General features: G+C 49.4%; 1 protein-coding gene across 1 annotated transcript; it reads right to left on the reverse strand.

The window, feature by feature from the left end:
• Positions 1-4333: 4333 nt before the first annotated feature.
• LOC144170281 (uncharacterized) lies at positions 4334-6810 on the reverse strand. Its single transcript, XM_077699977.1, has 2 exons — positions 5814-6810; positions 4334-4947 (listed from the first exon to the last, which is right to left on the reverse strand). The coding sequence occupies exons 1-2, from the start codon at positions 6017-6019 to the stop codon at positions 4608-4610; spliced, it is 546 nt and encodes a 181-aa protein (XP_077556103.1). The 5' UTR covers positions 6020-6810; the 3' UTR covers positions 4334-4607.
• Between the last annotated feature and the right edge of the window lie 10188 nt (positions 6811-16998).

A 16998-nucleotide genomic window follows, 5' to 3' on the forward strand; every position in this document is an offset into this window, starting at 1 on the left:
GAAACCTGAGGAGGCGAGAAGCATGCAGTGTATAAGTGTATTCTTGGCGCCTTGGCGTTTTTGCCCCCAGAGATGAAACGGTAGGGGGTAGAGGTATACAGGTTTGCAGTAAAAGTTTCGAAGCGTTCTAGCGCGAGGCTTTGGAAAACAAGTGTCTCGGTGTTTTAGTACCGTGACCACATGAAACGACGACGACGACAGGAGACGCCGACAGCCCGAGCGCCCCTAAGGCCCAAATTTTAAAACCTTCCTTACCTTACTAAGGTCGCCTTAGAACTCGCAAGGAGGCCTTAGTTCAATTTTGGAACGTTCCCTACTGAGGCTTCCTTACGAAACGCTCCCTTGATGTCTCCTTACTGCAAGGTCGCTCGCGGGCTACCTTGATGGGACCTTACCCCGCTCTTTCAACTGGACGCACACTTCTCCGCAGCACTTGGCACACGCCTCGTTAAGGCGCGTTCCCACTAGGCCGACACGACGGCGACGACGACGCGACGGCGACGCCGACGAGTCGCCAAACCATCGGCCAACTGCCGAGTTGACCGACCGCGCTGTCATACTACGCCGACGGCGCCACAAACACGTCGGCCGATGGAAAGTCGCCGTAGTGTGACTGACTCGCCGACCGAAGACGCCAACAAAACCGGTCGTCCGACCGGTCGCCGGACGCGTCGTCGGGAATCGACCGAGAAGCGAAAACTGCTCCCCGACAACATTCGTGCCGCAATGAATGCGGCTCTATTTTGATAGTTTCTGGAGTGTAATAAACTCAGTAACGTCCACGAAGCCCATACAACTCAACACTAGCGCTAATGCAATCCGTATTTTGGCGTTCGAGGCTTCGGCCGTGCTCTTCGGCGACGCCGCTACCCCGGAGCTGCAACCTGCAAATGCGTGTGCGATCGGCTCGCCTGTAGAAAATGTAAGGTCAGTTTCGTGCAGAAGAAGAGTTACGTAGGGTAATTTGGGTAATAAGGCATCAATATCGGCCAACGTTTTTCATGTGAAACGTAAAACCAAAGTACAGCAAGCACTATCCCCGCAGTGGGAAATCGCAGTCGCAGCCGGCAGCCGTGCACACACATTATTGCGAGCGCTTTCGCGAAGCAGCGGAGTTGATGGCGATAAGCTATTGTGGGGGCTTCGGGGAACGTTGCTGTGCAAGTGCTATTTAAGAAATTTCAGTTTACCAGCCAGGAATTGTGTAAACCAGCTAGTAAACACCGACGTATGACACGGAAGGATGGGCCTCCATCTACTACCCAGGCTATTTCGCAACAAAGTACTATTTTGGCAGTGGCGCAGTGCTCTCGCGCGTCGCGCCCGTGCGCTGAAGTTGGGGGGTTCAATTCCCGGCGGGGTGAGTTTTTTTTTTTTTTTTTTTTTCTCGCGTGTGTGTGTGTGAGCGGTTGTTTAGAGGGTATGGTTTGCGCATCCAATTTGGGGATCGCGTGATTTTGAGAAGCAACCTCGTCAACGTTTCGCAGCCCACAGTCAGCAATGGGCTCTGGGAAGTTGCGCAGGCGGTGTGCTTGCGCCTGTTCCCAAAGTACGTCGGCTACCAAACGCAACAAAGAGGAAACGCTTGTGACGCGGAGTTGTTTTACATCACGCGGGCACACGTTGGGCATGCTGTTGTATTCGTCGCAAAGTCGCTTCCACACTTTAGGTTTCGCGTGCAGCGACATGGCGTTGCTCTTGTTGCACTCTACAAAGTTTTTGTATTTTCGTACCAGTTCTTGGAGAAGTTCTTTTTTTTTTTTTTTCTGTGTAATACACTTTCCCGGGCATGGTTACACTGGCGCTACGCTCGCACAAAACGTTGGCTCGCACGTTTCGACGCTAAATGCGATGTTGACAAAAATCAACGTGAGACTGTTGCCAGACTAGATTTGACTTACAAGCAACTGCAGTAACCGACCGGTACAACTTGTTTCAAGAACTGCGCAATAAGCAAACATTAAATATATATGCCCGTATAAATGTAAAACACGACAAATTACATGCCTATCACGGCTAATGAAGGCACATTTTAAGAACAAATTGCGCTTACCCTCGCACCCATGTGCACGAATGGCTTCCTTGACGGGAGTAAGGGCGCCCTTTGGTAAGGAAGGTTGAGCAGCTTTAAAAATGAGAATCGGAGCTGCAAGGTCGCCTCACTGTAAGGGAGCATGAAGGGCTCCTTCAGTAAGGTGAGGAAATGGGGTAAGGTAAGGAAGGTTTTAAAATTTGGGCCTAAAAGTTGCAGAGGATCCCTAACCATCTTATGAGATAAGAGCGCGAAAGCGCTTCATTTGGCTTAGTTCACTTGACGAGTGCTCTACCGATGTTGATGAGCCTTCAACCCCGACATCGGCTCACTGCTGCTACTCAATAGGCAATATGCGAAATTGACAGCGCCACCTGGTGAACGCAGCAGGTCAGGTACCCTATCCGCCATTTTGATGCTCGCGATACGCGACGACGCGACCACTACGCGCGGGCGTCCCGCATGTGAGCGTACGCGCTCCGACTGTCACCGACAGCTTTTTGCTGGCGAAATGCCAGTACACTGCTGTGTACCGCTGTGCAAGCAGCTCGGAGTCACAGACAACGATGGGAGAAAGGTATGTGGCATGAAATACGTTTTCGTAGCGATCATTTAAACGCAAAACAGGGTATAGCGTGCAGAAGCTTTATGGGCGCATTCTGGGTTGCATGAATCTCCGCGGTGCACCGGCCGCACGTGAGGAAAGCGGGAATAACTATTTTCGGTGTTACGCAGACAGGCTGTGTTTTTTTATAGGTTTGTCAGCTTTGCGGCTAGGTGTTTTCACTACGTCGGGCCTCTCCACGACAGTGATTCCCCGCAGTCGAGTGGAGAGTCCGCCGCTGCTGTTGGGGCAACTAGTGTGACAAAACTGAATAGCTCGGACGGGGCTGTTTTGTAACGAAATTACACCATGTAGGTAGACGACGTAGACATGGTAGTTTTGAAGGTGATTCCGCACAGCGACGTGGAGAGCTTCCGCTACTCCGAGTAACATGTCGTACACGCTTCCTAGAAAGGCAGCTCGTCCGCTTGTCCGCGTTCAAGCTCCGTTGTGTCCGCAATAACGATCGAGGCATGCTCACCGCGCAGCAATAAAACGGATCATTCGGAGGAGGAGGGCTATGCCCCCTCGCGAACAGGAAAGTGTCTGCTCAGGCGCTTAACTTCATTTCCCCCAACGTGCGCGGACGCAACTTTTCCATTCGGTGCTCACTCACTGATTTTACTTTACTTTACCAACGAAATAAAATCGGGAAGTCCCAGATAGCAGTGTGCGCTGCCGGAGGTTTGGAAAACTGGCACCATGTAGTATAGCCAGGGCTTGACTAGATGACGTTATGCATGATGTAGCAGTTCCCAGTGGAAATTCTGTAAATGCATAACTCCTGCTTATGACAGAGTTCAAAGCTCGGCAGTCCCATTTATTCGTGGGACGGGATTCATCCTCTGCATTTTAGTATCTTCGGTTCAGTTGTGTTGCAGCTGTTTTGTTGTGTTGCAACTCACTTCACCTGTATTTGTTTCATGTTTCATTATCAAACATACAGCTGTGGAGGCAGCCAGTACTTGGTTGTACGGGATTCTGCCTTTTGTCTGCCTCAGGCTCGCAGCTCCTAGGAACGTTTGAAGCTACCTGGAGATTAAACATATACTGATTTAAATGTCCCAGAGTGCCCACAAGTGATTAATGCCTCTTAAGGCTTGCTGTGAAGAGCCATATCCGGGAAAGACTGCTAGAAAAGGGGAGTGTGCCCAGAAAAAAAAATGTGTGTGTGTTGGGGTGGGGGGGGGTTACATTACAAGTTTCGTGGTAGCCGCAAACTGGAACCTCCAGGTATTATAAGCCATATTGTAGTGCTTCATTAGTCTTGCAATGCACACATTAGTGCGACCTCTATTCTTTGTGAGATAAATTTGTGATAGTGCCTATGGTTGTAAACTAAACTGAACAACCAAACAGCTAAGACAAACCTAGTTCATGACGTCGCACTGAATGTTCGTTTGCTTATATCTTGTAGGTATCCTTCCACCGCTTTCCAAAAGATGCAATGGTCTGGTGTCTTGGTGGCTGCCTCTTTGAAATGCTGAGCGACGTCCACGTAAGGGGATCTTCACGTCCACGTAGGGGGATCTGGGGATCTTCAGGGAGTTTTGCCTGCTGGCACGACAGTGCAGATCCAGCAGGCGCAGGCCCAAGCTTCGTGTCCACTGACGGCCCCCCAGCGGCAAGGAGAACGGCAGCAAAGTCGAAGGTCCCAAGGCTCTGGAGGTCCTCTACCAGGCTATGAATCGCGTCAAGTTGTTGCTGCTCCTTTTGTTGTTGAACCCGTTTATTTCACATTTTGATGCCAATCTAAGGCTGCTGTGAAAAAAAAATAAAGAGGTAAACGTTTTGTCGTTTTATCACTGGCTTCGGTCGTGACGGGCTATGGTTGTGGCAGTGTGTCCGAGCCGGGAACCGGTGGCAGGAGCTTCTGCGTCACCGAAAAACTGGTTTAGCGACCGCCAAAGTTCGTTGGCGACCGCTGAAGTGTACACGGGGGTGGTTCTGTTCAGCCCGGGCATCAAAAAGTCACACGGGCATTGGCATGTCCATGCCCCCCTCAGGCGAACTCCGATTCTGCACGGCCATGGGCCTGATGCCTTGTCGTCGGGGGCGCCTCAACTGCAACTGCACCTGGGTGAATGAGAGCTCTGGTGGTGCCTCTTTGAAGCCCTTCTGCTTCAGCAGAACAAGGTGGCGCAGAGCCGCAAGAATGTGGCGGCACGCACCACCAGCCCCAGCGGGGCACTGACACGTAGAGTCTGCCACTGCTCCACTGTCGCTCTTCAAAGCCAGGCTGACTTTGTACGGCTGGCCACTCTTTTTCTCGCTTCGGTAGCACGTGGCACGTGCATAGACAATGCCAAGACTGTAAGAGCAACAACAACAAAAAAAAAGAACTTTGTGAGCTGCGCACAGTCAAGCTTCTCATCTTTTTACCAAGTGCCATGTCACAAGTACGAATAAAACAAGGTGCAGCTACAGTGCCACGACAGCTTTATACAAGGCAACAAAGTACTGACTATGTCATTCAGGAAAAACCCTTGAGCAGCTGACGTTTCAGTGCAATAATACAAAACCTGCATGAAGTGATTCGATGTAAACAACCTCTAGTGTAACATCAAACACACTGCTTTTTATTGATGAGTTAAAAGCTCGGAAAACCATATGCCAATGCTGCTGAAAAATCTCTAAACCAACATGCGCCGCATGAATCAGGTTTTTAAAAAGTCCCACTGTTAACTTAGGTGGCACTTGCAGCCATCTGATCAGTGCCGTTCTTTCTAGTTATCCTTGTATAGATCCGTTTAGTCTAAATGTTTAGTGAACACACTAGCGTACGTCATGTTTTATACAAAACAGCATGCTCACTCGTAAAGGCAACACATTAATATTAGACCAGTAATGCATACGTGCCGACGCGAAATATGTTTACGCAAAAAAAAAATATTTTCATAGTACGAGCGATGTCCTTCGAGGCATGCACACTGCACCACCAGAACAGCTGCGAAGTTCCTGCGAGACTATTCCTGCTGATCGGACGTGCTAAACATAAACGCCAAAGTTATCCAAGCACGTGAGCGCGCGTAGTGAAAGAAACACGCACTGACATGACCGACCTCGCTGAGAACGCCCGCACGACGTTGGCATCGGCGGCACTATTTGTGCGTTGCTTCAAAAGGAAAAGCACTGCATGCTTTCAGAAGGTTACATAACAATACGTCACTTACGTACCTCGTGTCACAGGCGTTGGTCAAAACCGAAGACGGCAGGGTATACGCCTCCACGGCGAAGGCATAAGACATGCTTTGCTGCTTGGACGACGTCGGCGCCTGGTTGATTAGGTCCGCTACCGTGACGTCCGATATATGCGACAAGTTTTCTAGACAGTTCGCCCACAGCACATGTTCGGACACTGGGAAACGTCTCGCTGTCGCCATCACAATATCTAAGAGCACTGAAGCGGGCGTGAACCAGTCGTACGGCCGTATTAGCGAACGCGTTTCCGTCGGCCGCTCGCCCACATAAAAATGGCGGCGGGGTCAAAGCGCACCGTGTTGCCAGAGCCCAAAGCAATTTCGCATATTGCCTATTGCTAAATCACTATTCGGGCCTTTGCAACACTGCCTCCACAGAACGGGAAGGCCAACTGAGACTACGGGCAAAATTTTGAATGCACGCGCTTTCGCCTTTTATTTTTTCTGATGCGCACTATGGAACAGCGCGTTGAGAGTTTCCCTGTTATGACACGCGTCGCAGCCACACCCGACGAGAGAAAGAGAGGGTAAACTTAATTCGGAATCACATGGTAGTGGTCCGGACAGTCCTGGTCCAGGCTGTCTTCTGATATGTAGAGACCCAGATCCTTCTTGATGTTGGCTACCAGAAGGAGCTGGCCAGGAAAGGAGGTAGCCTGAGTTAGCCAGGTGGAACTGAGAAGGATGCGCTGCCGCTGTTTGTTTGCGGCGTGGATTAGCTGTTTTGTGCGCGATTTTGCGGACGCCAGCCGGTTTCGCGTTTCATGGACGCCAGCCGGCTGCGCCTTCAGTGGGTGACAGCGGGCTGCACGGTTTCGCCAATCTAGCCAAGTAACGCTTTGGCGTAAAATATCAGCGCACCCAAAGGCGTTCAGTCAGGCAGGCTTGAGCATTTTGGCGAAATTTTATCTCCGGATGGGTTTCACTCTGTGCGCACCGCGTGCTTCGCTTCCCGGCATTCGACACTCGTCGCGCCTTTCTCTTTTACGACCCGATGATGGCCGTAATCGGGCGTTCGCACTTATTGAGACAGTCCCCGCAGAGCCCCGTAGTGCGCTGGTATCTTCTGTTTGCTCTCCCTTCTCGCAGAAGTCCACCCGCAGTCTCATCTTAGTAGAACGGCTGACAGGCCACGCGATAAGGTCAGCCCACGCCGAGACGGCCTTATCCTACGCGCGTCCAGGTCGTTATCGCTCTTGGACAGCATACAGATAGGCCGATAGGGCTACAGACGAAGTGCGTCAGCACTCTGCGGTCCTGTAGGGCTTTCTCCACGGGCAAGGTCTCGCCGAGGTCATCGAAGGGCTGTTCCACACGCCACTCTCCCAGAATTTGAGCTTGCACAATGCCTCGGCCATGATGGGCTGCTAGTCGCTGGTCTCTACGTGGAGTGTGCGCCAAAGTACCAAATCGAATTTTGACAGGCATTTTGCAGCAAGTGTTTCGCAATTCTCTGCTTCGAGTGCGGTGCCCGTGCAGAGGTTAACTCGAGCAGGAACGCGGAAATCTGCTCAGTTTCTTTTTCTGAATGTCAAGCCCACCAAGTTAGCGCCGGAGACCCACGGGCTCGGCCCTTCCTTCCGTTCGGGCTATCCTAGCGTGGTGCTCTCGAAAACACCCAGGCGTGCTGCAGTCGCATACGCACATGTCTGGAGGATTGAGGGGTTTTTCCACCAGTGCGAGGGCACTCAATATTTCCAGTATAGAGACAAAATAAAAGGTAGCGCTTCTTTTTTTATTTTACGCCATACACCCTACGAGCGTTGACAAAACTTCGCAATGTAATGACTCGAGATTGGTTAACGGCTTGTTTGTCGTCGCGTTTTCGCGGCTCCATCGGCCGCGTGGCACCAGAAACATGCTTAGGACATTTATGAATCTCCCTCATGCGTCAGCTACGTTCATGATGGATACTTTCCCGTACTCTATTGATAACCCAATGGCTGCATTTTTTAGCAGACTTACTGCACCATCTTTTTCCTGTCCATAAAATTTAAGGGTATAAAGATCCCATCTGTCTTAATTTACTGCGGAACCCACTGCACGACGACCCATATCCCAGGCGCTGTTTCCGAGTGTATAAGCCGCCAATTTCCATCTGCAACAGGCAATTCTCCGCCAAGAGAAGTATGCGGGCAAAAAAAAGAGAGTAGAAAATGCGGGCGTCCCGGCCCTCTTAAAATTGACAAATTGTTTAGGTGATATAGGGTTTACTATTGCCGCCTTGAAAAACAGGCGAGTTTTTAGTAACCGTAATTCTCTCATTGATGCAGCAATGTTAGCGCGGTTCGCCGTAACTTAAGGAGCTTTAAGTGGAACAGGAACTGTTAGTGGCAATATTTTAGTAGTCAGGATTGTACTTAAAAATGGACAAATTATTCATCCCGCACGCTTGACGAATAACAATTCCTCTACAAGAAAAGTACTGCTCCGGAATCTTTTCACAACTTTTTCTCCCTTTTTTTAAAAGCAAAAAAAAATTACTTTAAATCGGGTAAAATTGCCGCAAAAGTTTATGAGCTATGACTAGTGGTTCATCTTCACGACTGCACAGTTCACGTCGCTTCACGTTCCCATTCGGGTTCGCCAATGAATGTCCATAAAACCCCGCTGTATATAGGAGTAGTATGAGTAATAGAATTGTGAGGACGGCTTTGCGAATGTATACGCGTCGAAGGGACTACTTGCCAGCGTCCAACTAATTTTATGGCACCTCCGCTACAACCAATGTCCGGTGGCCATCGGCCTACGGTGATTTCTGTACACTGTATTTACGCACTGGCTTTACGCACAAGCACTGCCACTAAACACGCCGAAGGAAATATTGACCGTTCAACGTTTATTATTTATCATTAGGCAGTTTTAGCTCATCGTTACCGTGTTTGCGTTACCGTTTACCGTGTTACCGGAAGCCGCTGGCGAAGGTGAAGCCTGTGCCGGTAAGTTACCGTTCGCGGTAACTCTCGCGCTGCGCAGTTGACTCCCGCAAACACGGTAAACGGTAACGTAAACACGGTAACGATATGCTAAAACTGCCTATTCAGCGAGAAAGATAGGCAACTTATCTTGCCTTCGCGTTGAATAATAAACTTCAGGCATAGAATATTTTCTCAAGCCAGCTGATGGGCCCTTCCCGTCATCAGAAAATTTCGTGAGTTTTTTTTTTTTTTTTTTTTTGAGGGTTTAACGTATAAACATAAAAACAGAACGTCGTCAGTAACTCCGTGTTGTGCAAGTTGCCAGATCCATGCGGCCGTCTAATCGCTTATGCGTAGCGACGCAACCGAAGTACACAATGTGACCGCGGCAGAGGCAGTGATTGACCCAACGAGTTCGTGCACGTCTCAATAGTCAACTCGCGTATGATTACAAATGATAAGCGGGGTAAGAGAAAGTACAATGCAAGGCAAATGCAAACTAAACACTGTGGCAATCGAGCACGGGTTAAAACATTTTAGGGGCAATCCACGCTGTGAATGGTAATTGGACCGCGTTTGCGTTCGTATGCTTTGGAATGGTGAGTATACCCCACGGGTTATGGTTTTTTTATTCCTTTATTTTTTTAGACAGCTCTACGAGGGCAGCGAGGCAACGTTGTGGGGATTTAAAACTCGTGCGAAGCGGAAAACGCGGAGGAAAGCGTTGGCTCATGCACCACTGCGTGTATGTGTTCGCTGTGGGCATGTAACGCACACTGAGTTCTGCGACTCGCACGAGTCGAAAAAATCCGGAGGAAAGTGTTGGCCGACAACCACCTGCGGGTATATACGGGCTGCTGTGTGAGCGACGTGCCACACCACAGGGGTACCGTCCGCTACGCTAAGGTTAGCGGGTAGCGGGGCCTGACTGGGAAAATGCAAATTCGTTCCGGTGGGGTGGATTAGTTCCGCGGGCCGGCCTTCGTAGTGCCCGCGCATTCGCTCTGCTGAGGAGCAATTCCCTCGCCCTCCCCGCGCGCCTGCGCAGTCGGGTTCCGCTAAACCACCGCCGTAGCGTGAACCTCCGCAAGCCGTCATGCTAAAACTCTCTATTGTATGTCAAGTTGCGGGGTATCGGTTTACGTCGTTGGATGCAACAGCGTAACGTTAGGTATGACGTCAGGCTGTCACATACCCACGTCCTTCCCTCCCTCTGCTGTGCAAGCACGAAACAATAAATGCTCCTTGCCGGAACGTGCTCTCTTTGTCTTGGTGATGATAATTTTTGTACTCGCATGCGAGACGGAAAATTATCGGGCGTGAGCTGTATGCCGCTAACGCTGAGAGAGCTGCGTAGGCTAGCGCGAGTAACCTGTGCGAATTCAAAATGTGCTATTGTGAGGAGGGGTTGGAGTCAGTAACTAAATTCCTATACATTCTACCCGTCCACGCCTGCAGCACTGAAGAAGCTTCGGGGCGTGGAAAGCTGACAACAGTGCGCAGAACCAAGAAGTGCCTCTCTGCCTCACGGCCCATGGGCACATGGAGCTAGAATCATGGTGACAGATTCTATCATGGTGACCCGTCGGCCGATACCTCTGCGTGGGTTCTTTACAAAGTTCGCGAAACGAAGTGTAGTTCACACAAACTAAAAAAGTCGCTCTGATGGTCTAACGGCAAGCGCTTGGGTATTCAGCGCGGGGCCGTTCTGCTCTGCAGAGCGCATGCGGCAAAGCAGGAGGGTGTTCTTAGGCTGTGCAAGAACACGGGTGTTGCGTAGTTACCACTCCGGAATTGGAATCACTCCGGAATGGGAATCACCCCGGAATCATTCCACTGTTGGGGTGTTGGAATGGAATGTCAATAGAATGAGGCCAACGGTTGGAGGAATGGAATGAGAATGGAATTAAGCTTATTTTCCCCGGAATGGAATGGGAATGGAATGGTGATATTTAGACGACGACGTCACGATCGCTGGCGCCTTCCGGCTACTTAATTAGTATGTGGCGACGACTGCATCGATATATCTCAAATGGAGCACCGGCGACGAAAACGAGAACGTATACCCGGCATCTTGAGTAACCAAACCGGCGCAGCCTGGGGCAGCGCTGGTGAAACTGAACTTCGAGCAGCGCAAGCGCGTCTGGCCGGCGGGCCGGTGACGACGTTGGGTCGGCTCTTCGTGCTTTGTCAGGCTTTTTGAGGCATAGCTTTCCCTGTACAACTGTCCGTGGCGCCGATGGCAGACCAGCGTGTCAAGACACGGCCCGCCAAAGGGAGTTTGTTTCTAACAGTTGCGGCTCCAGCAGCGCCCTTGTTTGCGAGTGCTTTGACAGTTCTCAGCAGTGCGACACCGGGCTTTGCTTCGATGCGAAAGTGCGGCCACCTCCTCCAGTTGCGCCACACTGGCTCGTCGTTTTGTTGCTGTGTTTCTGTGCACGTGGCCTTCGCGCCCGGGGTACAAACGTACCTGATTACGGAAGCCTTCTGATGGCTGGAGCAGCGGCCACTATTCAGGCAGGGAGGCCTCATTTCAAAAATTTTGATCAGGTCCTCGTGCATATTGGTTGCGCGTTCACGGAAACAAACTGCCTGACCATACTTCTTTATTTTGCCAGGGCTCTCGTCACGATATGGCCCTGTCACTTTAAATGAGGGGGTCATAAATAATGCCGTGTATTGAACGGATTGGGCTGAGGTAGTGCCAGGGCAATAAACAAGCGAAATGGAGGCCAACGTGGAAGTGGTGGCGACTTTCCTACTGTGAATGCAAAATTATTAACGGCGTTCCGTGACGCTGCCTTCCCGTCTCTCGCGTTGGTACAGAAGCATTAGTGCTCAATGCTGTAAATTCAATTGAAATCGTTCAAGTAAGCTGAATGCGTGTACATGTGAGAAAGCTCCGTGCGACATGCCTGTGAGTTATCCACAGCATACTTTATAATTACGCTGGTATGGCTGTACCCAAGGCAGATCGAAGATAGCACGCGACAGACTGTGCAACGAAACGGACATCAACGTAATAACATCAACGTAAACACCAAAATGAGTAGCGGGATCCAGCTATTTATTATGCAGAAAGGGGCAGTGTGACACTTCCCCTCTTTAGCGCGAAACATTTCTTAATGAGACCGATGGCGTTCTGCCAAAAAAAAAAAAACTAAAATACATTTCCATGAGGGACGAGGTTTGGGCCTGTTGGTGACACATAATGAGATAAAACGCGCTAACAAGACGAGGACTAAGAGAGAATACACAAGCACAAGCACAAACGATTTCCATATATACCGGTTGGTCGACCAAAAAACTCTCATAACATCTCTGGACACACTGCGCGTGCGTGAAACCGGGGACCGCAAATAAGGTCTTCCTATCTCTCTCTCTGTGAAACCGGGCTTCCATTGTGTCAAAAAAGGTTACTTGAAAATCGCGCAAAAAGAACAGTTCTAAATAAGACTTCATACGCGTCGACCCTCAAGATTTATTGCAATAGTATATCTTTATCTCATAAACCACGTAACCGTGTACATTTAGTTCTTTCGTAGATGCGTTACTTGTGCGCGAGAAATCGTCTCATGGGTTCGTTGTTCGCTTGCGATTTTGGAGTTTCAATGTTTGGCGATCGGTTGGATGCACTTTCAGCGAAATTTGGACGAACTTTTAGCTTTCGCACTTTTCTCTACTTTCGTAAGGAAGGGATGGTAACTGTTTGCATTAGAAGGGCAGTTGTTCTGCACAAGATATGTAACCAAGCTGCTACCATCTCCCAAATCTGTGACAAGTGGCACATTTGGCATACTTTCGCAGTTTTCAACGCGCATGATAACGTCAGATTCATGTTGCGTTCCTCGATAGCTCGATAGAGCGCCTGGGGCAGTTTTTACGTTGAGGAATTAAAGGAACGGAATTGAACTACCCGTCTATTCCAGGAATGGGAATGGGCTAAATTCTGTAATTCCGAGTAATTGGAAGGAATGGAATCACGACAAGTTCGAATTCCTCGGAATGGAATTCGAATGGAATGGGGATGCCCATTCCGCAACACTGTGGCGACGCTGCGTATTAAGAATACCCGGGAGCGCTCTCAAGAATTGCACGCCCTTATATGCTAACGGCGTGCCTGTGTGAAAGTTGGTATCTGGAGTGGATGGTCCGTTATTTGCGCTAAGAAAAGTGATGCAAATTTGTATGGCTACCAATTTTTGTTCGCAGCTCAGAACAATGGCAGCACGCACGTGATGCGGCCTTCTTTCGTTCGGCACATGATACTGATAACATTGAAACGATGTAATCAATTGAAAGCAAAATTTCGAGCCCACTATGAGTAATATAAGAAAGCTGCCTGCTTTTTTTATCTTTGCCAGCGGAGGAAAAACACTATACGTCCTTATCTTTTTAAGTGGCGAAACGCGTGACTTTCAGCGCCTGCTGGCTCCGGCGTCCACGTCGTCGCGGGGCGAACCGGAGCTACCTAGACGGGCTTTCGGCTTTTCGCCCGCGGGGTTTTACCGTCATATTCATGGCTGCGCGTTTACGTCCGCTGATGACACTTCCACCGACAGATTCCATGCCACCCATCGTTCTTCCATGCAAATAAACGAAACTGAAAATTTAGTTTAGGCATACTTTATTTCTATTCATTGACGCAAATGCCGTCGTCGTGGTGTTGCAACTGGCCAGCTCTCAACCGTAAACGATGAATGTCTTGGGAAATGTGCCATAGCTGGGGGAATTGTCCTGACGCACTCAAGCGTTTTCTTTGGGGAGATGACGAAAATGTTGGAGGCTCTTTACAACGTCTTCATTCCGGGCCGACTAGCCAGCCCAGCACACTGCGAGGATCAATGCCGGGCTGGGTTTTTTTTTTTTTTTTGCTTTGCCCGCACGCTACGCCGTCCCACGTTCTCTCGGGCACTTGCCAAACGATTACGAATGGGGCCCATTATTGTTCGTCAGCATGGCTATACTACCGACTGGCAGACTTTTTATAACTTCGTGGTGTTGAGACCACTTTACAGCGTTGTGGTCCTCTGCATGCAGCACTTAGCAATGTGGTCATGCAGAACTGCGTGCAGCACTTACCAACGACGAAGAGCCGAGAAAAAAACTTAACTTGTGTAATACATGGCGATACGAAAGCAGTGATGATACAGGAACAGCATCCAGGCGTGCTCACAGCATGGCAGTCGAACGGGCAGAGAAACACCCTCAGTCGACCCCGCGATTCGAACTGACTCGGCCCGCCGAAGGGCGAGAATTTATAACAAAAGTGCCAACGGTTAACAGGGACTCAGCGTGTTGTTCGGCACGAAAAAGAACAAATACACAAAACACATCTTTCCTAGATGCAGTGTTTGAATGTCCCTAGAATCAGCGGCAAGGTCCCTAGAAGTCTGCGCATTCTCCGCGAAGAGAAGTTGGAGGGCGATGAGTCATGCGAGTCATGGCCTCCACTGGAATGGGTCACCAATCTCGACCGCACGCATCTTCGACAGGTCCAGACCTGCCAGGGGAGGTGCGAGCTTCACCGCCGCACAGTAAACTTCACCGCAGTGCACCAAACTTGTGTCACGCGAGCGCAGGGTAACAGCGAAGCTCTTTGGGCGGAATCGTAACAAGGCGACTGCGATGTGACTCTATAAAGGCATTATCAATGCGCTAGAAGTCAACGTCGGCGGATATGCATTTCCATTGATACAGATCTAGTTCTCTAAGCGTGATCAGATTGTTGCGACAAACGATAATTCGTAATCTCAACATTCCGTAAATCGTCACTTCTATCAAGGGGGAGACAGAGAGAGAGAGAGAACTTTATTAAAAAATAATGTGAGAGTAGTTCCTCAGTTCAGGAGCCAATCTGCTGTCCGGGCTGCCATAGCCCTGTTCACAAGCAGAAGCTGGTCCTCAGGTCAACAGCTAGACAGCAGTATCTACTACTGCTCAGGGGAAGGGGACGGGTTCAGGGGTAGAAGGCCTGAGTTTTTTGCGCAGTCGCATATTATGTGTTTGAGAGTTCCAGGTTACTGGCAGAATTTACATTTAGCTGAGTATGAGAGGGAAAGAGTAAATGCGTGCGTACTGCGTGGGGAAAAGTGCTTCCTTGAATCTGTCTGAAAGTGATTTCTTGGCTTTTTGTCAAAGATGCGTGAGGACTGGGGAAGGTCTGTGTTGTGGTTCGATAGTACTGGGTGATTTTTTGGTAGGTGAGAAGAGGTACGGAAACCCTCCTGGTCTCAGCGGCTCGGTGAGAGAGGTCTCGAGCTTGTGGATGAGCAAAATTATTTACTGTCAATGCAGAGTGAGCGGGGGTTCACACAATGTCCACCCGATGGGCAAGCGAATGTTGCTTCAGAAGTCGCAGCGCGGCGGGGGCCACCCGTCCCGACAGGAGCCTACAGCAGGCGACTTGAGAATCAGTCAATATAATCTTTGAGGTAGGATGAGTAAGGGCGAGTGCAACAGCTAATTCCTCGGCGTCCGGAAAGGTGGTAGTCCAGATTAAGGCGCTGGTGATGAGGACGTTCTTAGGGGTTACCACTGCCACCATAGTTTGGGTAACTGGCCGCATCTGCAGCTCTAGATAGCGTTGGAGCGGCTGCTGTAAAGTTTTTTATGGGTTTTGCTTCGAGCTTCTCTACGATAGGGTGGAGGTCCTGGCGCGTATTTCTGGGATGGGGTCGAACAAAGATGGACTGGCGCCAAGCGTAGGGGTTGGGGACCGGGTGGCTCTGGTCAGGGCATGCCAGATATGTTGAAGGACCGCACGGCCTGCCTTGGTTCGGGCGAGTCGAAGGCGTTGTCTGAAAAGGTGTCCTTTGATGAGCCCCTCTATGGTATTGTGGAGCCCATGCTGAGTAGTTTGGGTGTAGAGGTACTCATCGGGAGCTTGTTTGGCTGCTTTCCAGGTGAGGCGATATAGTTTGCCGGTGTCGGTTCGAGTTAGAACTATATGGTGTGACGTAAGTGAGGCGGAAGACGACTAAGGCTTGAACGAGCTGAACTGTATCTTTTTTAATGCCTCGGTGCCGGTTGGCGAGACAACAAATCATATGTATTACCTGATCAGTCGCTTTACTGAAGTTGCAAAGTGTTTGGTCATTTCTGGCGTTGGCTCGGATGTCAAGGCCCAGGATCTTCAGGGCTCGTGCTGGTTGGATATTGTGTCCGTCAAGGGAAATCGAGATGCTGCCATGGTCGGAGTGGAGGCTGTGCTTTTGAATTATGAATCCAGACTTTGAGGAGAACAGTACATATGCGGGTCTGCCAAAGCCACAAGGGCTTGAAGGGCAGTTCCCGGCAGCGAGCAACACGTCGTGAACCATACACCAACCGATAATTGTCACTTTGATAAGGCAAAACTTTTCAGATATCCAACAAACAGACAAAAGTTATAAGACAATAATTTAGACAAAAAAGCACTGTTAAAGGCGATAGTGAAGCTCTATCAGACTGTTTTTAATTTTCCTTCGACTATTCATCGAAAAGAAGTCGTCTGGCAAAGAATTCAGGACCATCGGGACATAGTATTGTCGAACATGTTCACCAAATCGAGTTCTAGTTCGTGGTAAAAGAAAACGATCGCGAGGGCGTAAATCCCACACAGAATTGTACGGCTGGAAAAATTGCAGAGACCAAATATATTCAAGTGCAAATCTTTGTTTGAACAACAAGGTAAACTTGGGCATGTGCAAAACACGAATACATCATTATTATCAAGATCTGGTGTACCATACAAAACGTGTTTGAGTATCGAACGTAAAATAGCATAAATCAGTGCAAAAGAAAAAACAACAAATTCCGTACCTTAATGAGGAATAGGCTAAGGCAAAAGCAATTTGCTTACGTACAGTTAAGGAATAAAGTGATTTGAGCCCGTACATCAAACAGGCAGTTTTCATCAGCTGAGAACATATAAAGTCCAGATGCGTGTTCCAAGACATGTTAGAATCAAAAAATATTCCCAAGTATTTAACAGTGTCCACAGGCAAAATAGGTGTGCATTTACAGTTCGAACAATCAGGAACATGCAAAAAAATTGATCTAACATTCGGTATTGGCTTTAGACTATTATGAAAGCAAACAAATTGAGTTTTTTAGTGTTATTGTTGTTGTTGTTTGTTCGTTTATTTAATAGCCTCAAGGCTTAGTAGACACCAAGCGGGTCCGATCTATATCTAGGAAACTATAGGTTGGCCTCCCGGATATAGTCCAGTAGGGAACGGTAGGCAGGACCATGGAGCCACC

Source organism: Haemaphysalis longicornis, unplaced genomic scaffold (genome assembly GCF_048455015.1).
Source record: "Haemaphysalis longicornis isolate Haplotype H1 unplaced genomic scaffold, Haemaphysalis longicornis Haplotype H1 scaffold_1, whole genome shotgun sequence".
Classification (NCBI taxonomy): Eukaryota; Metazoa; Arthropoda; class Arachnida; order Ixodida; family Ixodidae; genus Haemaphysalis; species Haemaphysalis longicornis.

Bases quoted from the DNA above. Each gene is read 5' to 3' on its own strand.
- LOC144170281 (XM_077699977.1), bottom strand. From the start codon at position 6,019: ATGGCGACAGCGAGACGTTTCCCAGTGTCCGAACATGTGCTGTGGGCG. The intron at 4,948-5,813 runs GTACGTAAGTGA...TTGCTCTTACAG, and splicing joins ACCAACGCCTGTGACACGAG to TCTTGGCATTGTCTATGCAC.